This window comes from Pezoporus wallicus, unplaced genomic scaffold (assembly GCF_028554395.1).
Source record: "Pezoporus wallicus isolate ANWC-B61680 ecotype Strahan unplaced genomic scaffold, APGP_CSIRO_Pwel_v1 contig_8791, whole genome shotgun sequence".
Taxonomy (NCBI): domain Eukaryota; kingdom Metazoa; phylum Chordata; class Aves; order Psittaciformes; family Psittacidae; genus Pezoporus; species Pezoporus wallicus.
In genome coordinates this window covers 703692-721302 of record NW_026635603.1, presented here as the reverse complement: position 1 = coordinate 721302, position 17611 = coordinate 703692, and the positions used below count along the sequence as shown (strand labels likewise).

General features: G+C 38.5%; 1 protein-coding gene across 1 annotated transcript in view; it reads left to right on the top strand.

Annotated features, from left to right (window-relative positions):
- SRBD1 (S1 RNA binding domain 1) overlaps positions 1 to 16971 on the top strand; it is a 125370-nt gene extending 108399 nt beyond the window's left edge. Inside the window, exons 21-23 of the mRNA XM_057396971.1 lie at positions 1429 to 1581; positions 13213 to 13397; positions 15978 to 16971. Of these exons, the coding sequence (XP_057252954.1) occupies positions 1429 to 1581; positions 13213 to 13397; positions 15978 to 16267 (628 nt within the window). The 3' untranslated portion in view covers positions 16268 to 16971. The remainder of the gene's footprint in view (positions 1 to 1428; positions 1582 to 13212; positions 13398 to 15977) is intronic.
- The last annotated feature ends 640 nt before the right edge of the window (positions 16972 to 17611 follow it).

The window sequence follows — 17611 nt, the reverse complement described above, 5'->3', positions numbered from 1 at the left end:
GCTGTAGATGATCGGTAAGTGTTGTGTTGTACAGATCTGTTCTAGCAAACGCTGCAATGCAGCACAGGGGAGGAAAGGCTGATGCCTTTTATCCCTCAAAAAAAGTTCACTGGTGAAATGTTTAAGAACAGTTTTTTTCCCCCTTGTTGGAGCATGCTTCTGATGTTAGTCAGATCCCATAAAACATGAGAACACTGTATAACCTGAGAAATCTGTTACAACTGTGGAGTTTGAGGCCAAAATAAAGCTCTAACACCATTGCCACCACAACATTTCTTTTGGGCCCAGGTGGCCAAAACCAAACATGTTTTAAATGGACTTCGAGAAGGTTTCATTCCGGTCCCCTCTGATGTGGATGGCTGCAGAGTGCTGTGTGAATTAGGTTTTGTGCTTTCTACTTGGAAGTTAAGAAATGGTGGTTATTTTTAAAATTGATATGGAAAACGCTATGTCTGTGCTTCTGCTGACAGTGAATGCGTAGGTAAAGCCCAAACTGCAAGTGCTAGTTCAAGGTCCATCAGTGCGTTCTCTTTTGTCCTGCAAAAGCGGGAGCTAGTTGTGATTTAGGAAACAAGAATAAGCAGTCAAGAAAGGAGCCTTTGCCAGTGGGAGTCATTTGATGCCTTTACTGTATCCTGAGCATTCTTTTGCTGAAGGGAAACTTTAAGGGAAGAAGCGTGCCGGTTGTAAACATGCTACACACAAAAAGAGAGATCTCTTTCTCTCCTGTCTTCTGTGAAGCGCTCCTACCAATATAGGCAATTTGTCCAGGGCTCTCCCTGAGAATTTGGAGCCGTTTCATTATCTAGCTAATTAAAAAACCCCACAAAAAAGGCCAATCCAAATGGTAACTGATTAGGAGCCAGTCATGTATTTAAGAAGTTTAAAGGAAAGCTCCATTGAGATATGTCTGCAAAAATTGTTTCTAAATTGTGAAATAGCAGCAGATTTGACCTCTAGCCCTGTTCCTGTCAGTGTTCAAGTCCAGGCTGGATGGGGCTTGAAGCAACCTTGTCTAGTGGCAGGGGGTTGGAATTGGATGAGCTTCAAGGTCCCTTCCAACCCAAACCACCCTATGATTCTAGTAACTGACAGTCAAGTATGAAAATATCCTCACAAGATCTTTATCAAGTGGGTAAATGCAGTTGTTCCCATTGTTTTATTTATAATCTTGTCATCATGAAGAAGTTTTGATGAAGCACAGAATCCCTTCCCAATGTTTGTTTCTATTGTAAGTTAATTTATGCATACATGTATATGTTACATTTCAATTCTATAGTTAAGATTCACCCACAATGACCGTTTAGGGGGTTTGTACTGTTTTCATTTTAAAGAATGAAGATTACATATAAGTCTGATTTCACAGGTGGGCACTTGGCTGGGATTTCGTTCGTTAAGAATGACATGTCCTTTTTTGCTTTCTGACAGTAGTAATAAAAAAGAACCTGGAAGTCCTGCCTTTATGACTAAAGCAGGTGCGCAGGGTAAAAAGAAGGGCAAACCAGTGCCATATGCCTCGCAACAGCCCAATCCTTTGGACCAAACTTGTATTCATCCAGAGTCTTACAACATTGCAATGAGGTAAGCAGTTGGAAGCTCTTTCAAGCATTGATGCTGTCAGTTTGTAAAATGAAAGTACTTCTATTTCTGACAACAGCCTGCTCTGCCTTTTAAGACAGGAACACATTGATTTGATGCGTTCTCGCCTTTCTTCAAGAAAAAGTTATGTTTCAAAAGTTGTGTACAAGCAAGGGGTTTCAGTTGGTGTGTTTTGCCTTCTACATGCATGCAAATCTTTATTCTATGGGGTTTTGTTGCTTTCACATTATTTTCTAGTGAGGAAATCAGTGAATTTTCAAACCTTCACCAGACTTTCTTCCTGTGATCCTGCCTTCTTTGTACCTCTTTGAGGCCACTTTTCTCAATTCCTTTGTTTGCCAGCTCTCATTATGCCAGAGATGGCTTTCAGTTTGAATTTTTAGTTCACAAAATATGGAGACAAATCATTTGTTCTAAAAATGCCTACAAAATTGAGGTTTTTTTCTTCTATCTTATCCCCATATATTATATGAAAGGCCATAAGGAAAACAATTTTATTTGCTCTTTAATCTAATTTAAATATGGTGCAAATTTTCAGTCAGCAGTGTTTTAATACCTCTGCATCATTAAGAACTGCTTTTACGTTATTCCTTATGTTCAGCACGTGCCAATCAAACTTCATACTTGATGAATTTTGGCCACCAGAATTTGTGTGAGGGGGTGTGTGTGAACAAAAGCGCATGGATATATGTGAGGATGTGTCATCCTTTAAAGTTAAATTCTGATATTGTGAGATCTAATTAAGATGTGTATGTTAAGATCCCAAGCACATGCACACCATGGTAGTTTTGCTAAGTGACCTTTAGCTAAAAGAAGAGAATGGGTTTTGTGTAGGCCAGAAAACAGCAATTAGGAATCCATGTGTGCTTCTGGTTAGGGCATACTGCAGCTGTATGGTAGTAGAAGCTATGATCTTTACTATCATCAGCCCTGATTGAAATTCGACTCTGCTTGTCCTCTTGAGAAAGTATTATCTCCTACAATAAACCAGCACATACTTATTTTTGGGGGTGACTTGCAGTGAAAAGGATGTTTTCTTAAAATGAGCTGGAGCTAATATCAGCAGTAGCTAGATGCTTCAGGATTCTTATGATCTCTGTTGAGAACATGCTTCCTGTTTTATAAACAAAGCCATCTTTAAGCCTCAGAGATATGCTGAATTTCTGAATTCATGAAGCTTGAGTTTCTTATCTAAAAACTCTTACAGAACCTTGCATTTGTTAGGACACCTTCCCTACACTCTATGCTCTGTGCAATTGCTTGTTAGAGTGCATGCTGTTTGTGTGGTGTGTAGGTAACTGGTTTCTCCTTTTCTGTGACTATTTCCCTTTTTTTTTCTCATGCATCAGCATTTCTTAGTTATCTGCCCTATGAATAGCTGTAGGAAAAAATGGGCAAGGCCCTGATCTTAATGATGTCTTACATTTGGTTAGGTGGCTTATAGAGTAGGAAAGCTTGGTCACCCCTACAGATTATTTGGAGCGAGTCAGTGTAAAAATAAATAGTGTTACTCAAAATTAATGTTCCTTTCTAATATTTTTATGCAATTTAAACGTTGAGTAGTCAGGATTTGGTTAATAGTCATTTAGCTTTTCGGCCCTAGCATCCTAATAAAAAGATCAGTAAAGTGTTCAGTGTTAACTAGCTTTGCCTAAAGGCTGATGTGAAAAGACTGTTTCAGGGAGCAGGGAAGTGTAGCCAGTTAATGGTGGGATACTGCTGGAAATCATCTGCATGCAACACCATTGCAAGGGTTTGTCAGAAATAACAAATTGTGACTTGGCTTCTAGAGTAGCACGGATTGCTTTTATATCTGAAGGGGGGTGAGTGGGATTTATTACTGCAGAGGGTAGCTCAGAGATTCACATAGAGTTGACATTTGGGAGAATATTTTAGTAGGTAGCACAGATCATGTAACCATGATTTGGAATTCGGCTGGGAACCCAGAATTAAGACTAATAAGAATAAATAAAAATTAATGAGTACAAGTTTTACATCTCAACTGAAAAATAGTGGTTTGAGTCACGGGCTTATGCATGATTCAGAGAGGAGGCTGCGACCTATTGCATTGCCAACACTGCTTGGAAGGTACCTTGGTGATTCTTAAAATGTGCTCATGGTCAAACTCAGACTTTGAGAGCTGCAAAGCCATTGCAGAAGTATGGTGTGGCTACAGACCGCTGCTACCTATCGTGTCATTTCTCTTTGGCTAATGCAACTACTTTAAAGTTTCCAGCTGTGCCATTGTCTATTCTCTGTTTCTCACCTCCTAGACTGAATTTGCAACTGAAGTATATAGATCCAAGTTCGTATTGTAGGTGTTGTGCTGTACACCAAAGAATATCAGTTGATATTAAAACAAATATAAAAACACAATAACAATACCTGCTAATGGAACACCAGAGAAGTACCAAGCATAGCATCTGTCTCTGTAACTGAATCAGTCTTTTCTGTTTTCTTTGGGCATTTTCTCTGTTGTCTTACTTCTCGCTTTACCTCATAGCAGCCTTCCAGTATCTGAAGGGGGCCTATAGGGATGCTGGGGATGAACTCTTCATTAGGGACTGTAGTGATAGGACAAGGGGTAACGGGTTAAAACTTAAAGAGGGGAAGTTTAGATTGGATATATGGAGGGAATTCTTTCCTGTTAGGGTGGTGAGGCACTGGAATGGGTTGCCCAGTGAGGTTGTGAATGCTCCGTCCCTGGCAGTGTTCAAGACCAGGTTGGATGAGGCCTTGGGTGAGATGGTTTAGTGTGAGGTGTCCCTGCCCATGGCAGGGGTGTTGGAACTTGATGATCTTAAGGTCCTTTCCAACCCTAACTATTCTATGATTCTATGATTCTTTATGTTTATGAGTATCTGTACACATAGTTTGATGTGGGGGGAAAAAGGGTCATAAAGTGCTTTCTGTAAATGTGCTCTATGTTCAACAGTAATTTTCTTCTTCTTACAATCAAAATATAGTTTTCTTGAAAGCTTGTTAAATATGAAGGTGATAACTTTTATGTATAGATTGTATTCATATGCACTAGCTTGCTATCACAGAATGGTGTGGGGAAGGGGGCAAATACCTCTGATGTTTTTTTCATTGCAAATAGCTGTTTGCAGAAAAGAAAATAGAGCTCTGCATCAAACTGATGAAACCCAAGAAGCATAATATTAAAAGTTGACACTCATGACATAAGGGCTAAAATATAAACCAGACATCCTCCCCTCAAGCAACTAATGCTATAATTTAGCAACGATTATATATTTAAAATTACTTTTCAACAAAATCATGTGAGCTGTTGGGCTTCTTGGAACTTATGGAAATGATTTTCCAAACCAATTTGCTGCCTAAATATGAATTAAGAAAAAATTCTTCTAGGAATTCAGACTGCATGGAGAATTCACTCCAAAGCTTATCAGGGCTGTTGACGACGTCTGCTTGCTTTGATAGGCAGTGCATGGGACTGGGCTTGTAATCGCCTTCTGCTGAGCCTGTGTTCATGAGAAAGCTTCTGAGAGCCTGAAGGTTCTGAATTAAACATTACCAATCATGTTAATATTCTTGATTTGAGGTGTCTTGCCGAAATAACCAATATCTGAAGGACTTTTTAGGGTGTTAGAACAAAACTAGGTTTAAAACCTACTTGATAATTCTTACAGTTTCAATCAATGTGCATGAGCAAAATTGAGTCTGTTAGAAGTGAGTTAAAGTGAACATTTAATACATAAAGTTTTTAACAAAATACACTTTTAAAGGGTTCTGGTGCTTCGCTGCTTTCAAAGTATTCATTTCTTCTTTTTCTGTGCTTGCACAGAACTTTGACAACGGCAATGTCAAGCTCACAGGTGGATCTGTGCTACCAAAAGGCAGAATTGTTGTCTCGAGGATGGGTAGATTTTGTTTAAGGCATCAAAATGCAGTGTTACCTACCTCTTCCCGCAGAAATGAATATGAACGGAATAGATGCTGCGTAAATGAGTCGTAAAGGCTTCCTCATGCAATGTCTACCACATCTTGCCAGGAGAAAATAGTTTGTGGACATTTTATTAGATTAAAAGTCTTCATGGGAAATCACATTTCTTTTCAAACAAAATAAGGTGGTGATTTTAATCCACTGCTTTAATCCAAATTACCCAAGAGCAGCAGTCCACGTTACAGATTTATGACATGCAAAATTATCAGTTTTAAAAACGTTTTTGAGGGATAGAAGTTCACCAAAATTTGAAACCACCAATTTTCTGAACTAGTTCGTACCTTGAAATGCCCCCCCACAAAAAAAAAATGAAATGGTTAAAGGAATTGCTCCCAAGTGGTGACTTGGGTTGCCAAGCTTTAGGCTGGAGCCAATTTTTATGGCTGAATTAGAAACCCCTGAAAAATGAGGGGTTTATAATGGAAACACTGATGTAATCTTTACTACAGTGGCACAACTGGTGCTGGTATGATTGATTTATGCTATTCGGACATCTTAACTTAAAATCTGTGTAATTTCTGCAAAAGAATTGGGAAACATCCTACTGGTGGTTTAACGCACTTTGCAGATGACCGACATTTATTGTTAATGGATTCCACACTGTCAAAGCTTGGCTTTGTCATGTGCAGCAATGAAACTTAGGGACACCTCTAAGTATTATGAATTGGAATTTCCTATAGGTTAAATAAGTAAATACAAACTTTGTAGACAGCGTATTTTCCTGCAAAGCAGAGCTGTGTTTTAAGATTCTGAAAAGACTGTATGTGACAACCAGTTTATAGGGGCAGAATCTTCTACATACAGTTAACACAGCATGTAGAGCATATCAAATTTCTTGGTTCATATTGTAAAGTAACGGGTAGAAAAACCAAGGAAACATTTAGGAAGTCTCAAGAAGTTACAACCAGGTTATGATTATAAACTGAAATGCTGGGAAGAAAACACAATGTTTTTTCTGTGTTGTGTCAGTCTGCTGGGGGCAGTTGGTTTCGTTCGACTGAATCTTAACATTTACTCATTTTTATTTCAATCTCATAAAAGTGTTCTTGGCTGAAGGCTGGCACTCAGAATGTGGTTTTGCTGCTCACAGATTGCAGCATCTGGCAGACAGGTTGTGTTTCAGTCCGACTTAGAAATATTTTCCCAACTGAAGTCGTGATTTAGCATAATGCAGGTGAGGATCTTCCTTGGCTAATTACACAGGTTTAGAACCTTGCCTGGAGGATGGATAGCACTGCTGGATGCAGTTGGTTATGCTTTAAGAGAAGAGTTTGAGTTTTACATACTGAACAGAATGACTTGCACTGAAGGTTCGTGTCTCACCCTTCCCTGTGTATTGATAATGCTGCTTAATAATCCCAAAAGGACGTAAGAATCCCAAGAGGATGCAGCAAAGCACTCATTCATGTTCTTATCCCTCACCAAAGTAAAACATTTGGGTTTGCCCTTTCAGCAAAGCATTCATGTTTATAACATTTTATACTCTGTTCTAGATGGTTCAATCATTTCTCTGGTGTTTCTGCTACTTCTTCCGTGTTGGATGTAGCAGCTGATCCATAATATCTCAGTTGCTATGCTGAAAAGCTGCACTTGCTAGCTTGGAAGACAAGTACTGACATGTAAGAAAGTGCAGAAGGAAAACCGTTGATTAGGGGGAAACCACCAAAAGAAAGCAGTCTTCCTCTCCTGCCATTTATGCAACATCACATTTGGCCTTTGATGGCATTTCCAGTTCACTGCCAGGCTGGTTTGCTTCTGTCCATGTCCCCTACTTGTAACTGAGCAACTGAGGCAATGCTTCAGGGGAAGAGAAATCAGGGAGGGAACAGTTATTTGATGTGGTGTTTGACCAATGAAAACAAATTTTTGTATTATATTTAACAATGCAGTCTACATGTGAATATTTTACAGAGGATGGAAGTTTTTACTGTGGTAGGATGTCAATCCCTAAACTCACTACCAAGTCACCAGAAACATCTTTCCTCCAGTTTAAGGTGGCTGTATTTGCATGTACACACCTGTGTGTATTCAAGATACTGTAAAATGTGAAAATAATACTTTTCGGTACAGTCTAAGGCCTAAAAAAGTTAAGCTCTGTAAATTAATGAACCTTTATGACTATTTCCAATAGGAAAACAGCTACCCTAATTAAATAGAACACTTGCAAAAGCGGGGCCACCATGCCTAATAAATGTAGTTCATCTTCATCCCTTCAGAAGGCCAGTTCATTCACAGGTCTGACTATTAACTTAGTAGCTGCATGTTTAGAGGATGTCTTTTTGAAAGGGATCTTGTCAGTAAATGTGAGAGCAGAAGAGGCTTTTGCCATCCAGTGAAGACATGTTAAAACTTTTATGTGATGTAAAACATACCATTAACAAGAATTATTAGAAGAACTTGGAAATAACAAAGAATTTTGCTCCAGTTACACTGTAAATACTAGACCTATAAATCAAGTGGTATTTCTTCATCTGTTGAAATTTTTGAAACTTACTTAAATTCTTACTGGTTGCATTAAAAGATTATTTTTTTTTAATGGGAATATCTCCTTTAACTGTAATACTTAGGGTGCTAATTCTCTGTGGGTAACTCAACATGTTTCCCTATTTTGTATCTCAGGTTACGCTTCGGTTACATGATATATCAGTAGTCATGAAAACAGCTAGCAACAGCATGCCCAAGGGTAGGGTATCAAAGAGGCTGGGCTGCACTGTGTCTTAATTTCTTTTCTCATTTAGAAACTCATTGTTTCTTAGATTTACACATTCAAAATGTCATGAGCTATCTGAGTGCTTTCTGGTCTTCTGCATGCAGTCAGGTAATTATAATGTTAATAATTTGTGCATTTGAGGGAGAATTCTGGTTAAATTTCCTTCTCTAAGACACATAAGGCTTATCTCTACCACGTAAGTTGTTTTAAATGCAATTGAAACTTTAACTTTCTGTGCATAGCAACTATCTACAGAGAGTAATGCACAAATATTGTTCAATGTATAATCTGCATGGGTAGTCAAAAATTGAGGATCCGTATCACCAGTCAGAGCAAGAAGAGTCAACATCTGCATTAAATAATGTTTTTGTGTTTCAAAACATTACTAAAACAAATGTCTGCATAATTTCAGTTTGCTACTGTCATGAATGTGCATTTTGCCTAACAAAGTGCATGTTAATGCGAAGTTGTTTTGTTTTCAGAGTGATTATGTTGCATTACCATTAATTCATGTGTGCACTGTGACAAGATGTAATGGCATATCATGTTGCTTTAATGTAATGAATCCAGTACTCCCAGCTCTTAAGTCGTGTTGCTGGAAATGATTACATAAAACAGAAATGACTGTGACTAAAACCCTTGTAAAGCTTTAGAACTCCTGCACATTATAAGAAGCTTTTTGGGGGGGTTTAAAGTAACTTCTTAAAAATTTACTGAAAACTTCCCTTGGTAATATTTTTACTCTTTCCTGACTGTTTTTTGCATTCCACTGAAATTTGCATTATCTTTTAAGCATTGCAAGGGCTGTGCTATGATTTTGTGCAGATGTGTACGTTAAGTGAACACGATGTGCTTATTTGTTACATTTATGCTACTTTTCTTTCTTTATCTGGGTAAGATGGATGAAATTATGTATTAAATAAAAACATCAGTGATTTAGCCATGACCGTTCTCTGCAGGTCCTGTAACACTGCAAGGGTTGCTATTATAACTAAGGTAGTTGCAGAGGTTTCTGAGTATCCCCTAAATCTCAAAACCATAAACCTCAAAGTCTCTAAACCAGCTAAATTTTGCTCTGTTCTGACTCTCCTAAGACTCCAGCAGCTTTTATTTGAGTTGGAGTGCCTTGAACAGAAATTTTGCCATTCGTTCAGACTCTCAACATTCGAGGAAATCAGGACAATATATATTAAGTGACCTCACTTTCAGGAAAAAATACCTTATCTTTCCCATTTTCACTTCTTTTAATTTTTCTCTAAGTTTTATCTTTCTAGTAGATAAGCATAGCGCTTGATGTACTGTAACACGTTATTTAGTTCACACACAAGGAAAATACTTGAAGAGAGTTCAGTTTTGCACACATTATTCATGTTCTGATGTTGTGCAGCTGGAACTGCCATTTACAGATTGGGTGAGATCTTTCAAAGATTGTAGTGAGATAGTTTAACATGACGAATAACAAAACATCTAAAGTAAGGGAAACCCTTTTCCCCCTACCCCATAGCCGTATCCTGGTCTTATTACTGACCGTATCCTCTTTTTCTGACCTTGAAATGGCTATCGAAGGAAGTTGTTGGCTGCTTTTTTAATAAGGAAGCATTTAACTTTGTTCTTAGCAATGGCATTTAAAAATAGAAACGATCAATATAACGTGCCACTTGTCAGTCAGAGATTTGTGCTTTATATTGATTTTCTTATTGTATGTGCCCTCACGCTTTGTTCATTTGAGTGAAAATGATACATTAAATATATAACTAGATTCAACAGTATCTTTAAAAACTACATCTATAATCACTAAAAAATTATTTGAAAATACTTTAATACATAGGTTTTTACTAAAACCTAACCTAAAAAGGTGAGAATTTCCCAAGTAGAAAGACGTCGTTTCTGTTAAAGATAATTCTTTTGCATCTATGTACGCGCTGTTTCTTGTTACAGTGCTCTGTTCTGCCTATGAAATGCCTCGCCATTCTGAAATACTCTTAACCAAATGCCTGGTTTTTAGAACTTTAATCACTCAAATGAGGCCAGGGGGACTTCTCGTGTACTTCAGCTTGGGCACGTGTTTAAACAGGACCTTCAGGTGGAGTCAAGATTTTATTTGGAGCAGTAGCGATGTTAAGCTGTTTAAACAACTGTATCTGATAACCCAGGTCCCAAACCTACTGTCCTTGCCTAGATGAGGAATCAGGCAAATGCTTTCATTGGGATTTCCGGAGGATAGGGGAGACAGAGGAAGAGGAGAGGGCAAAATAACTTTCATGAATAGTAATTGAGGGCTCAGGCACCTGGGTTGTGTCTTGTTTCAGGCTGGTTCTCTTGCCAGCAGCCTGCACATAGCACTGTGCATTCTGGTTGCATTATCCACACGTTTGACAGTTTTGTATGTAACAAGGGTTTTATATGTTGGTGACAAGTCCATGTGGTTGAAACCCACCCTGTTATCAATTTACAAAGTGAATGCACTCCTGCAAAATCCTGATGGTGAGAAAGTGATCCTCGGAGGTACTCAAGCTGAATTTCCATTTGAAGTGAAATAAAGCCAAGTACATGAGTGTCAGCAAACTTGTTTCTAGGGGCAGGAGGTAAAGCATACATTATTTAGAAGGTTGAGTCATGAGGCCGGTTGGGTTTGTCATGTTACATCTGGCATGTCAGTCAAAGCCGGGGCAGCTGCTGCCTGTCACTAGCGCTCTAGTGGGGCATTGTCCATCCATCAACTGAGCAGCAAGTGGCCCCCAAGAGTTCTGTGAAGAGCGCTTCGCCTGGACCTACACCACTTTCAGTATTGTCATTGCAACCGCTTTTGGTGCTCCTTTGAGACCAACAGAATATGGTTTCATAAAAGGTCTGATACTTTTTGTATGTAGGCTCTTAATAGAGAAAATATTTGAGTAGTAGTGTTGTTGTTAGTTTATAGCAAAGAAAAATTCGTATTTAATGTTAAAAGCAATTTTGCATGTTTTTTTAGCTTTATGTTGTTTCCAAACCATCTTAAACTACTTCAGATAGTGATGTCAAAAGTTCAAAAGCAGTCAGTGGAAGCAAAATCAAGTAAATCCTGAGAACAGCATCATCCAGTGAATATTTATTAGTTTTTACTTTTTTCTGCATACATTGCCGCATGAAAGATCTATGGACACTAAGAATTAACATGAAAATTATATTACTGTTATCTGTATCACCACTAAATCTATGCACTTGAGCTAGCAATACACTTAAATCGCCATGCTTGCACTTGAAATCTGCACAAAAGTAGTCCTGACAGCTGGTTTCAACAGATGTCCTCCTTTTGGTGAAATCAGTGGACATTTCGAAGTGAAGCTTTGCCCTTGTGGTCAAAGATCAGTGTTGTGATTTACTGCAAGCTGGATGTTGCTTTAATTACGTTCCTTCAATCTGTATTTTCTCAATACAAGATTAGGTTTCTTTTTTTCAGTGCATGTAACTTTTTACCACCTGAAAAAATGTCAGCTGGGTTAAAAAAAAGGGAAGCAACAAAACAAAAACAACTCCACTGTGTCCCCTACCAAAGCCTCAGGTTTTGATAAAAGCACAGCATGTATTTCTCACTGTGAAAGAGGGGCTGGAAGGAGTTTTTGCTTTCTTATAGAGCTGGAATATCTCCTGCCATTCACAAGTGCAGGGCATGAACCTGCTGGTCAGCACTTCTTTTGTGGCTCATAGTTGACACCTGTTGCGAAGTAGGATAAGGACAGGAAGGAGGGATCTCTTTTAGGAATTTGGAAGGAACACTTGCTCATCTGGAGGACAGGGACAATAATTCTACTTGTCTGCTGTGGTGGAGGACATGCAAAAAAGCATGTGCCTCCCTCCAGCAATAAGGGACATGGTAAAGCAGGGTGGAAGAGACTTACCTATGGTGAGATGCAGAGCACCAGGACGGATAACAGAAGTGTCTACTGGGAAACGGACAAATGGCTTTGTTTAGTACAATGTAGCTCAGTTTCTATGAGCCACATCCTCATTTTCATTGCTTTATATCCATTAAAGGCTTATTTTGCTTTTTTAAGTCCTTCAGTAAAATACAGGCATTTATTCAGTGATAAATAAAGATCATCTAGAGCGTCACTCCTGAGAGTGAGAAGGGTCTGCATGTGAATTTTTGTCATCTATTCTCAGTGCTTCTTGGCATTTGTGCCAACGTTGCTGAACTGAAAACCTCAGTAAGTGTGTTTTGACTTTTTTTACTTCTAAAAAAGATCATGGATGAAGACATGCTTATTTTGAAGTATTTCTTCTCAGCCTTTTTAGATGTCCAAACGTGTCTCAACCTGCAATGTGTGTGTGTGTGTATGTATGTGACAATAGGGAAGGGTAAGTGTGCTTGTGTTGTGTAACTACTTTGACTCAATAATTCCTAGTTTCTAAAAAACTAATTGTCCTTAGTAACAAAGTTCACAGACAAGTATTTTATGTAAAGTTTTCCTGAAGTTTTGTTGTGGAGTCTTCATATTAATTGCATATTTTAAATGTTCGTTGGTGTTTTAGTTACCATTGATTTTAATTTGAATGATAGTGACAAAATTGACAGTATTATAGAATTCTCAGTTGCTTCTAGGGAACTTTCATGGCAAAAGGCATCTTTCAGTCATAATCTGATGTGGGTTTAGCATGAGATGAACTCATCAGGCTGAGAAGTGATTTTCATTCTGAAACTTAGCTTCTAGTGTTGTAATCTATTCCGAGAGATACATGTATACTAGTAGGCTCTTATGTTTCCATGTACGTCTCTGATCAGTGATGAGTTGATAGGATATCCACTTGGCAAACTGTTTGCTGTTCATATTTTAGTTTAGCAGAAGTTTTATTCACACATCAATGCAGAAGTAATTTAAACCCCTAAATATAGCAATGGTTCAGGCCCCTCTAAAGGATGTTACAAATCTCTCTCTATATCTTTCTCTGAACTTCCCAGCTTTTTGTCGTTGATTGGGGGAAATGCAAATGACATAGGAAAATCAGATATGCAGCAAAAAGTAAATGCAGTAATTCAAAAGGAAGGACTGGAAGGCACAGCCAAAAGGCTAAATACAACGGTGCACACGCTGCAGCTGATCGTTGATGGTCTGACTCAGCCTGAAGGCTTTGACATCCGAACAGGTAAACCTTTGTTTCAAAGGTTGTAATCTCAAGATTGATTGTTCATATCTGTTTTAAACCAACACATTTTCTTCTTCTAAAGTCAGTAGCAGATTTTTATGGACATGTAACTCCATTTCTCTTCTCAGGCAAGGTAAAGGCTATATCATAGTCAGATGTTTCTTTCCAGCCCGGTAGGTAAGGAGTGTGAATCCTGTCTTAAATCACGGCATTTTCAGGCATAGGAAGGGGAGTTGTATGGCGGTTAACAAATGAAATAGTTTCAATATGTTGACTCTATACTGATTAAATCTGTGTTGGCTCTCCATCATAGAGGGGAATACTGAGACCAAGCTGAAACAGTAGTAATAAAGCTATGTGGAGGAGCAGTGTGTAGTTCTGCTCTTTTATTGCACTAGTTCCTGGAGACAAGTGTAATTGGAGCACATGGCTCATGTTAAAACATTGCAGTAATGCTGAACAGTTTGAGGTGGAGGGGAAGAAAGATGAGGTAAGCAATGAAGTACAACATCTGGAGATGCTGTTGTTTAGTGAAACTTAAAGCTGGATTCTCTTATGGCAGCAAGAGATAAAGGTAGGCAGCAAAGATGCAGGTTTGTAATAGATAATAACCTTATGCTTAAGAAAATAAAACTTCTATCTCCCTTTTGGGGGGTTCATAAGTACTTTATTTCCCACTAGTGATCTTGGAAATGTTTTTGGGGACTTTATGTCTGCATTATGTATGCATTTACGTCCTGGTGGTCTCACATCTAAATTACAGCAGGATGGACTATTAACATATTAAGATAGAAAAGCAAAAATATTTTCAGTGGAAATACTCATGTTCTGCTGATCCAATACATTCTGTATTGCTGTAGACAAATCTGTGACTAGAGTAGGCAGCCTAATAGCCTCATATAGCTCCAATTCATTGTCTTTGTAACCCTGTTAGTGACTGTCAGTGAGGAAATGCATCACATTTAACATGGAGTAGTTTGTACTCTGCCCTGATTCACAAAATAATCTTGGTTTAAGATTCAGTTCCTTCATTATTCCCAACAGTAGAGATGTCACATTAGGGAACTGCAGACAGAGAGTAGCTTCCTTTTGTATCCACTTAATTTTATTAAATTTAAAATTCTATGTTTAATTTTCCTGAATGGTTTTATTGCAAAAGAAAATGGAAAGAATTATTTGGGGAAAGAGAATAGAAACTTTTTATCACATACTGTAAAAATCTTTTTGTAGCCAAGGTCTTGCAAGGCATTTCTTGTAAGAAATTCTTTCTAACGTTAAAGTGGAACAGCTCATCAGGTAACTGTAATGAACCCGCTGGGATGGGGAGACGGGGGGGGAGAAAGAGGTTTGCAAACGTTTAATAAGATTCCCATCATTTCTCTGAACCTTCTTGTGCTTGTTGCCCTGGATGGCTGCTTAGTTGCTTTTTTCACCAAAGTGCCGCTGCGAAGTATAATGTTACGAAAGGATTAACCATTTTGGACTTGAGCAATGAGGTACATTCCTGCAATAGAAAATTTGATGTAATTCAAGACCTCTTGCTGCATTTGCCAGCTTGTGTACTCGACTAGGGTTTGATCCTGTGGTGGCTTGACCCTGGCTGGATCCCAGGTGCCCAACCAAGCCGATCTGTCACTGCCCTCCTCAACTGGACAGGGGAGAGAAAATACAAAGAAGGGTTCATATATCAAGATAAGGACAGGGGGAGTTCCTTCAACAGTTACTGTCATGGGCAAAACTTGGTTCAGGCTGTGGTTTATTTCTCAAAGGTAGGAAAATGGGTGCAGTCCTAGTTTAGTGATGCTGTCTGTGGAAAACCTCACTTCTGTTATATCTTGGGAAAGGTGGAAAGGGAACTTGTTGAAAGGGCTCAGAAAGCTTTTCTGCAGGAGAAGGAAGTGGCAAGCAAGTGAGGAGAGAGGTTAAAATTTCTGTTTGTGCCTTTAAGTGCGGAATATGAACTTCAATATATCGGGCTATTACCTGCTCATAATCATGCAGGTGTGATTAAGATTAATGCAAAAAAAGCAGTTTATCATTTGATGTCATGGGAAGCAGTTGATTGCATGATATCATGGTGCAGGTGACCAGCAAGCCTAAGAACAGTGCACTGCTGACTTTTCTCCTTAGTATGTGAAGAGACTGAGTATTCACATTCCTGTATGCAAATTTGCATAGAAATAGAATTTTATTTGTAATTTATGTAGCTCAAGTTAAAGTCACCTCAAGTCTTTTCACCCTAGCACCAAGAACTTTTAAAGAACCTTTCAGTCACCAGCTAATGTAATGCATGCTTCTGATCCCGTTGTGATAGTTTCATACCACATAGTTCACTATACTTATTTCTCCATTAATCAGTCTTTTAAAGTGATTCATAAAATACAAGAAACATGTTGTTTATTACAGATGGGTCTTTATTTAAAACAGATAGTGAAGCAGTATTTGGGACCTTAGAGCTACCTAAATTAGTCCTCACCTTAATGCTTCTTGATTAGCAACAGTCAGCTGGAAACAACCCTTAGAAAACAATGCAGGCTTTTTCTCCAGTGTCTTACTTTTGTGTCTTGTTTCTTACAACAGATTTTGACAAACCTGACTTCAAGAGAAGCATCGTCTGCTTTGAAGACTTAAGCGTTGGTGCTGTTCTGACTGGAAAAGTTGAAAATGCAACACCGTTTGGAGTTTTTGTTGATATTGGTGTGGGAAAAGCAGGTTTGATTCCAGTGCGAAACATAACAGAAGCAAAACTTTCTAAAGTGAAGAAGAGAAAAAGCTTGGGCTTAGGTCCTGGAGAAAGAGTGGAAGTTAGAGTGCTTAATGTCGATATTCCTCGGTTGAGGATAACGTTGGATCTTATTCGTGTTTTATGACAGGGTTTTTTTACGATTAAGCTTTAATTTTAAAGGTTGAGTAGTGACGGCAAGGTTCTGGAGATTCAGGCATTTAATGAGAACGTTGGAAATGAACAAATTTGGAAACCTTCAGCCTTGCTGGTTTTGTTCTTTTTTCTTTTTTTTAACAGTTTTTCCACCTTTCTTGACTCCTTTCTGTTAATTGTCGGAACACTTTATTAGACTACCTCCAAGCAACCTTGCTATTTTGTCTGCAGAGCAAATGAAATTCCAGTGGACTGTCAGAGAGATCTTTTATCTGTTCTGTCTTTGCAAGATTTGCTCTCTGTCTTTAGTCAGCGCTGCACAAGCAGACACATTCACTGCTCCCCTTCGACAAATGGCTGTTCAGTTTGCCTGTTTTCTGGTTGAGAGTCTAAAAGAGGTTATTACCTAGTTGTAGGGAAAAAAGTGATCTTGTTAAATTGGTGATGACATTGCTTCAAAAGTAGACTGAAAAAAGAGTGGATGCTAATATTATTCGTGGCTCAGAAATATTCAGGTTTAATTTATTTGAGCATCATTAGGAGTTCTGTTTACTTGCCTTATTATTGTTTGGTCAGTTATTATTGATGAACGCACTTGGATGTACCTTGGGGTTTAAGGAACCTTGCTCAAAGGTGTCAAAAGACATTTATGTTGTTCTATACTTGTGCAAAATAAAAACGTTTCTGGCCATCTTTTCTCAGCGTGCTGGTTCTACAAGTGGTTTAACAGTCCTGGTTCTCTTTCTTTGCAACTTGTGCTCCATCAGTAACACTCCAAGTAGAGGATGCATTTATCTGACCTTCTGAATTGGATTCACTTTTCTGAGCTTTAAGACTGGACTGCAGCCCCATGGCCTGATGTTGTTCCTGATCTAATAAAATAATTCATCTCTTCTGGATTCCTTTAACTTGACATTATTTTTTTCCATCATTCACATGTCATTTTTCCGCCTGTTTTGAGTGGAGAACAGTTTTTCAACACCTGTCTTCACACGCCATGCTCGTGAAGGCACGATTCTCCATACAAAAGTTTTTGCTCTTTGTAGATGCTTGCAAAGCTTTTCTAGACTTTAGTTTTAATAAGAATGCTCACTGTTTCCTGCTCGGAATGCCGAGCACATGAGGTTTGTTTCCATCCACTTAGAGACTTCTTGTTTGGTGGTGTTTCAAAGGGTTTACCAGTTGCCTGTTTGGAAAGGACAGGCAGAAGAGCCTCCAGCAACAGAGGAATTATGTGGTCTTTCAGGGGAATTTTTGGTGTATTGGATGTTTATTACTTTGAAGTAATCCCACTCACCTGTAAGTCGGCAGAAACTCTAGCCTTTAGCAAATGAGC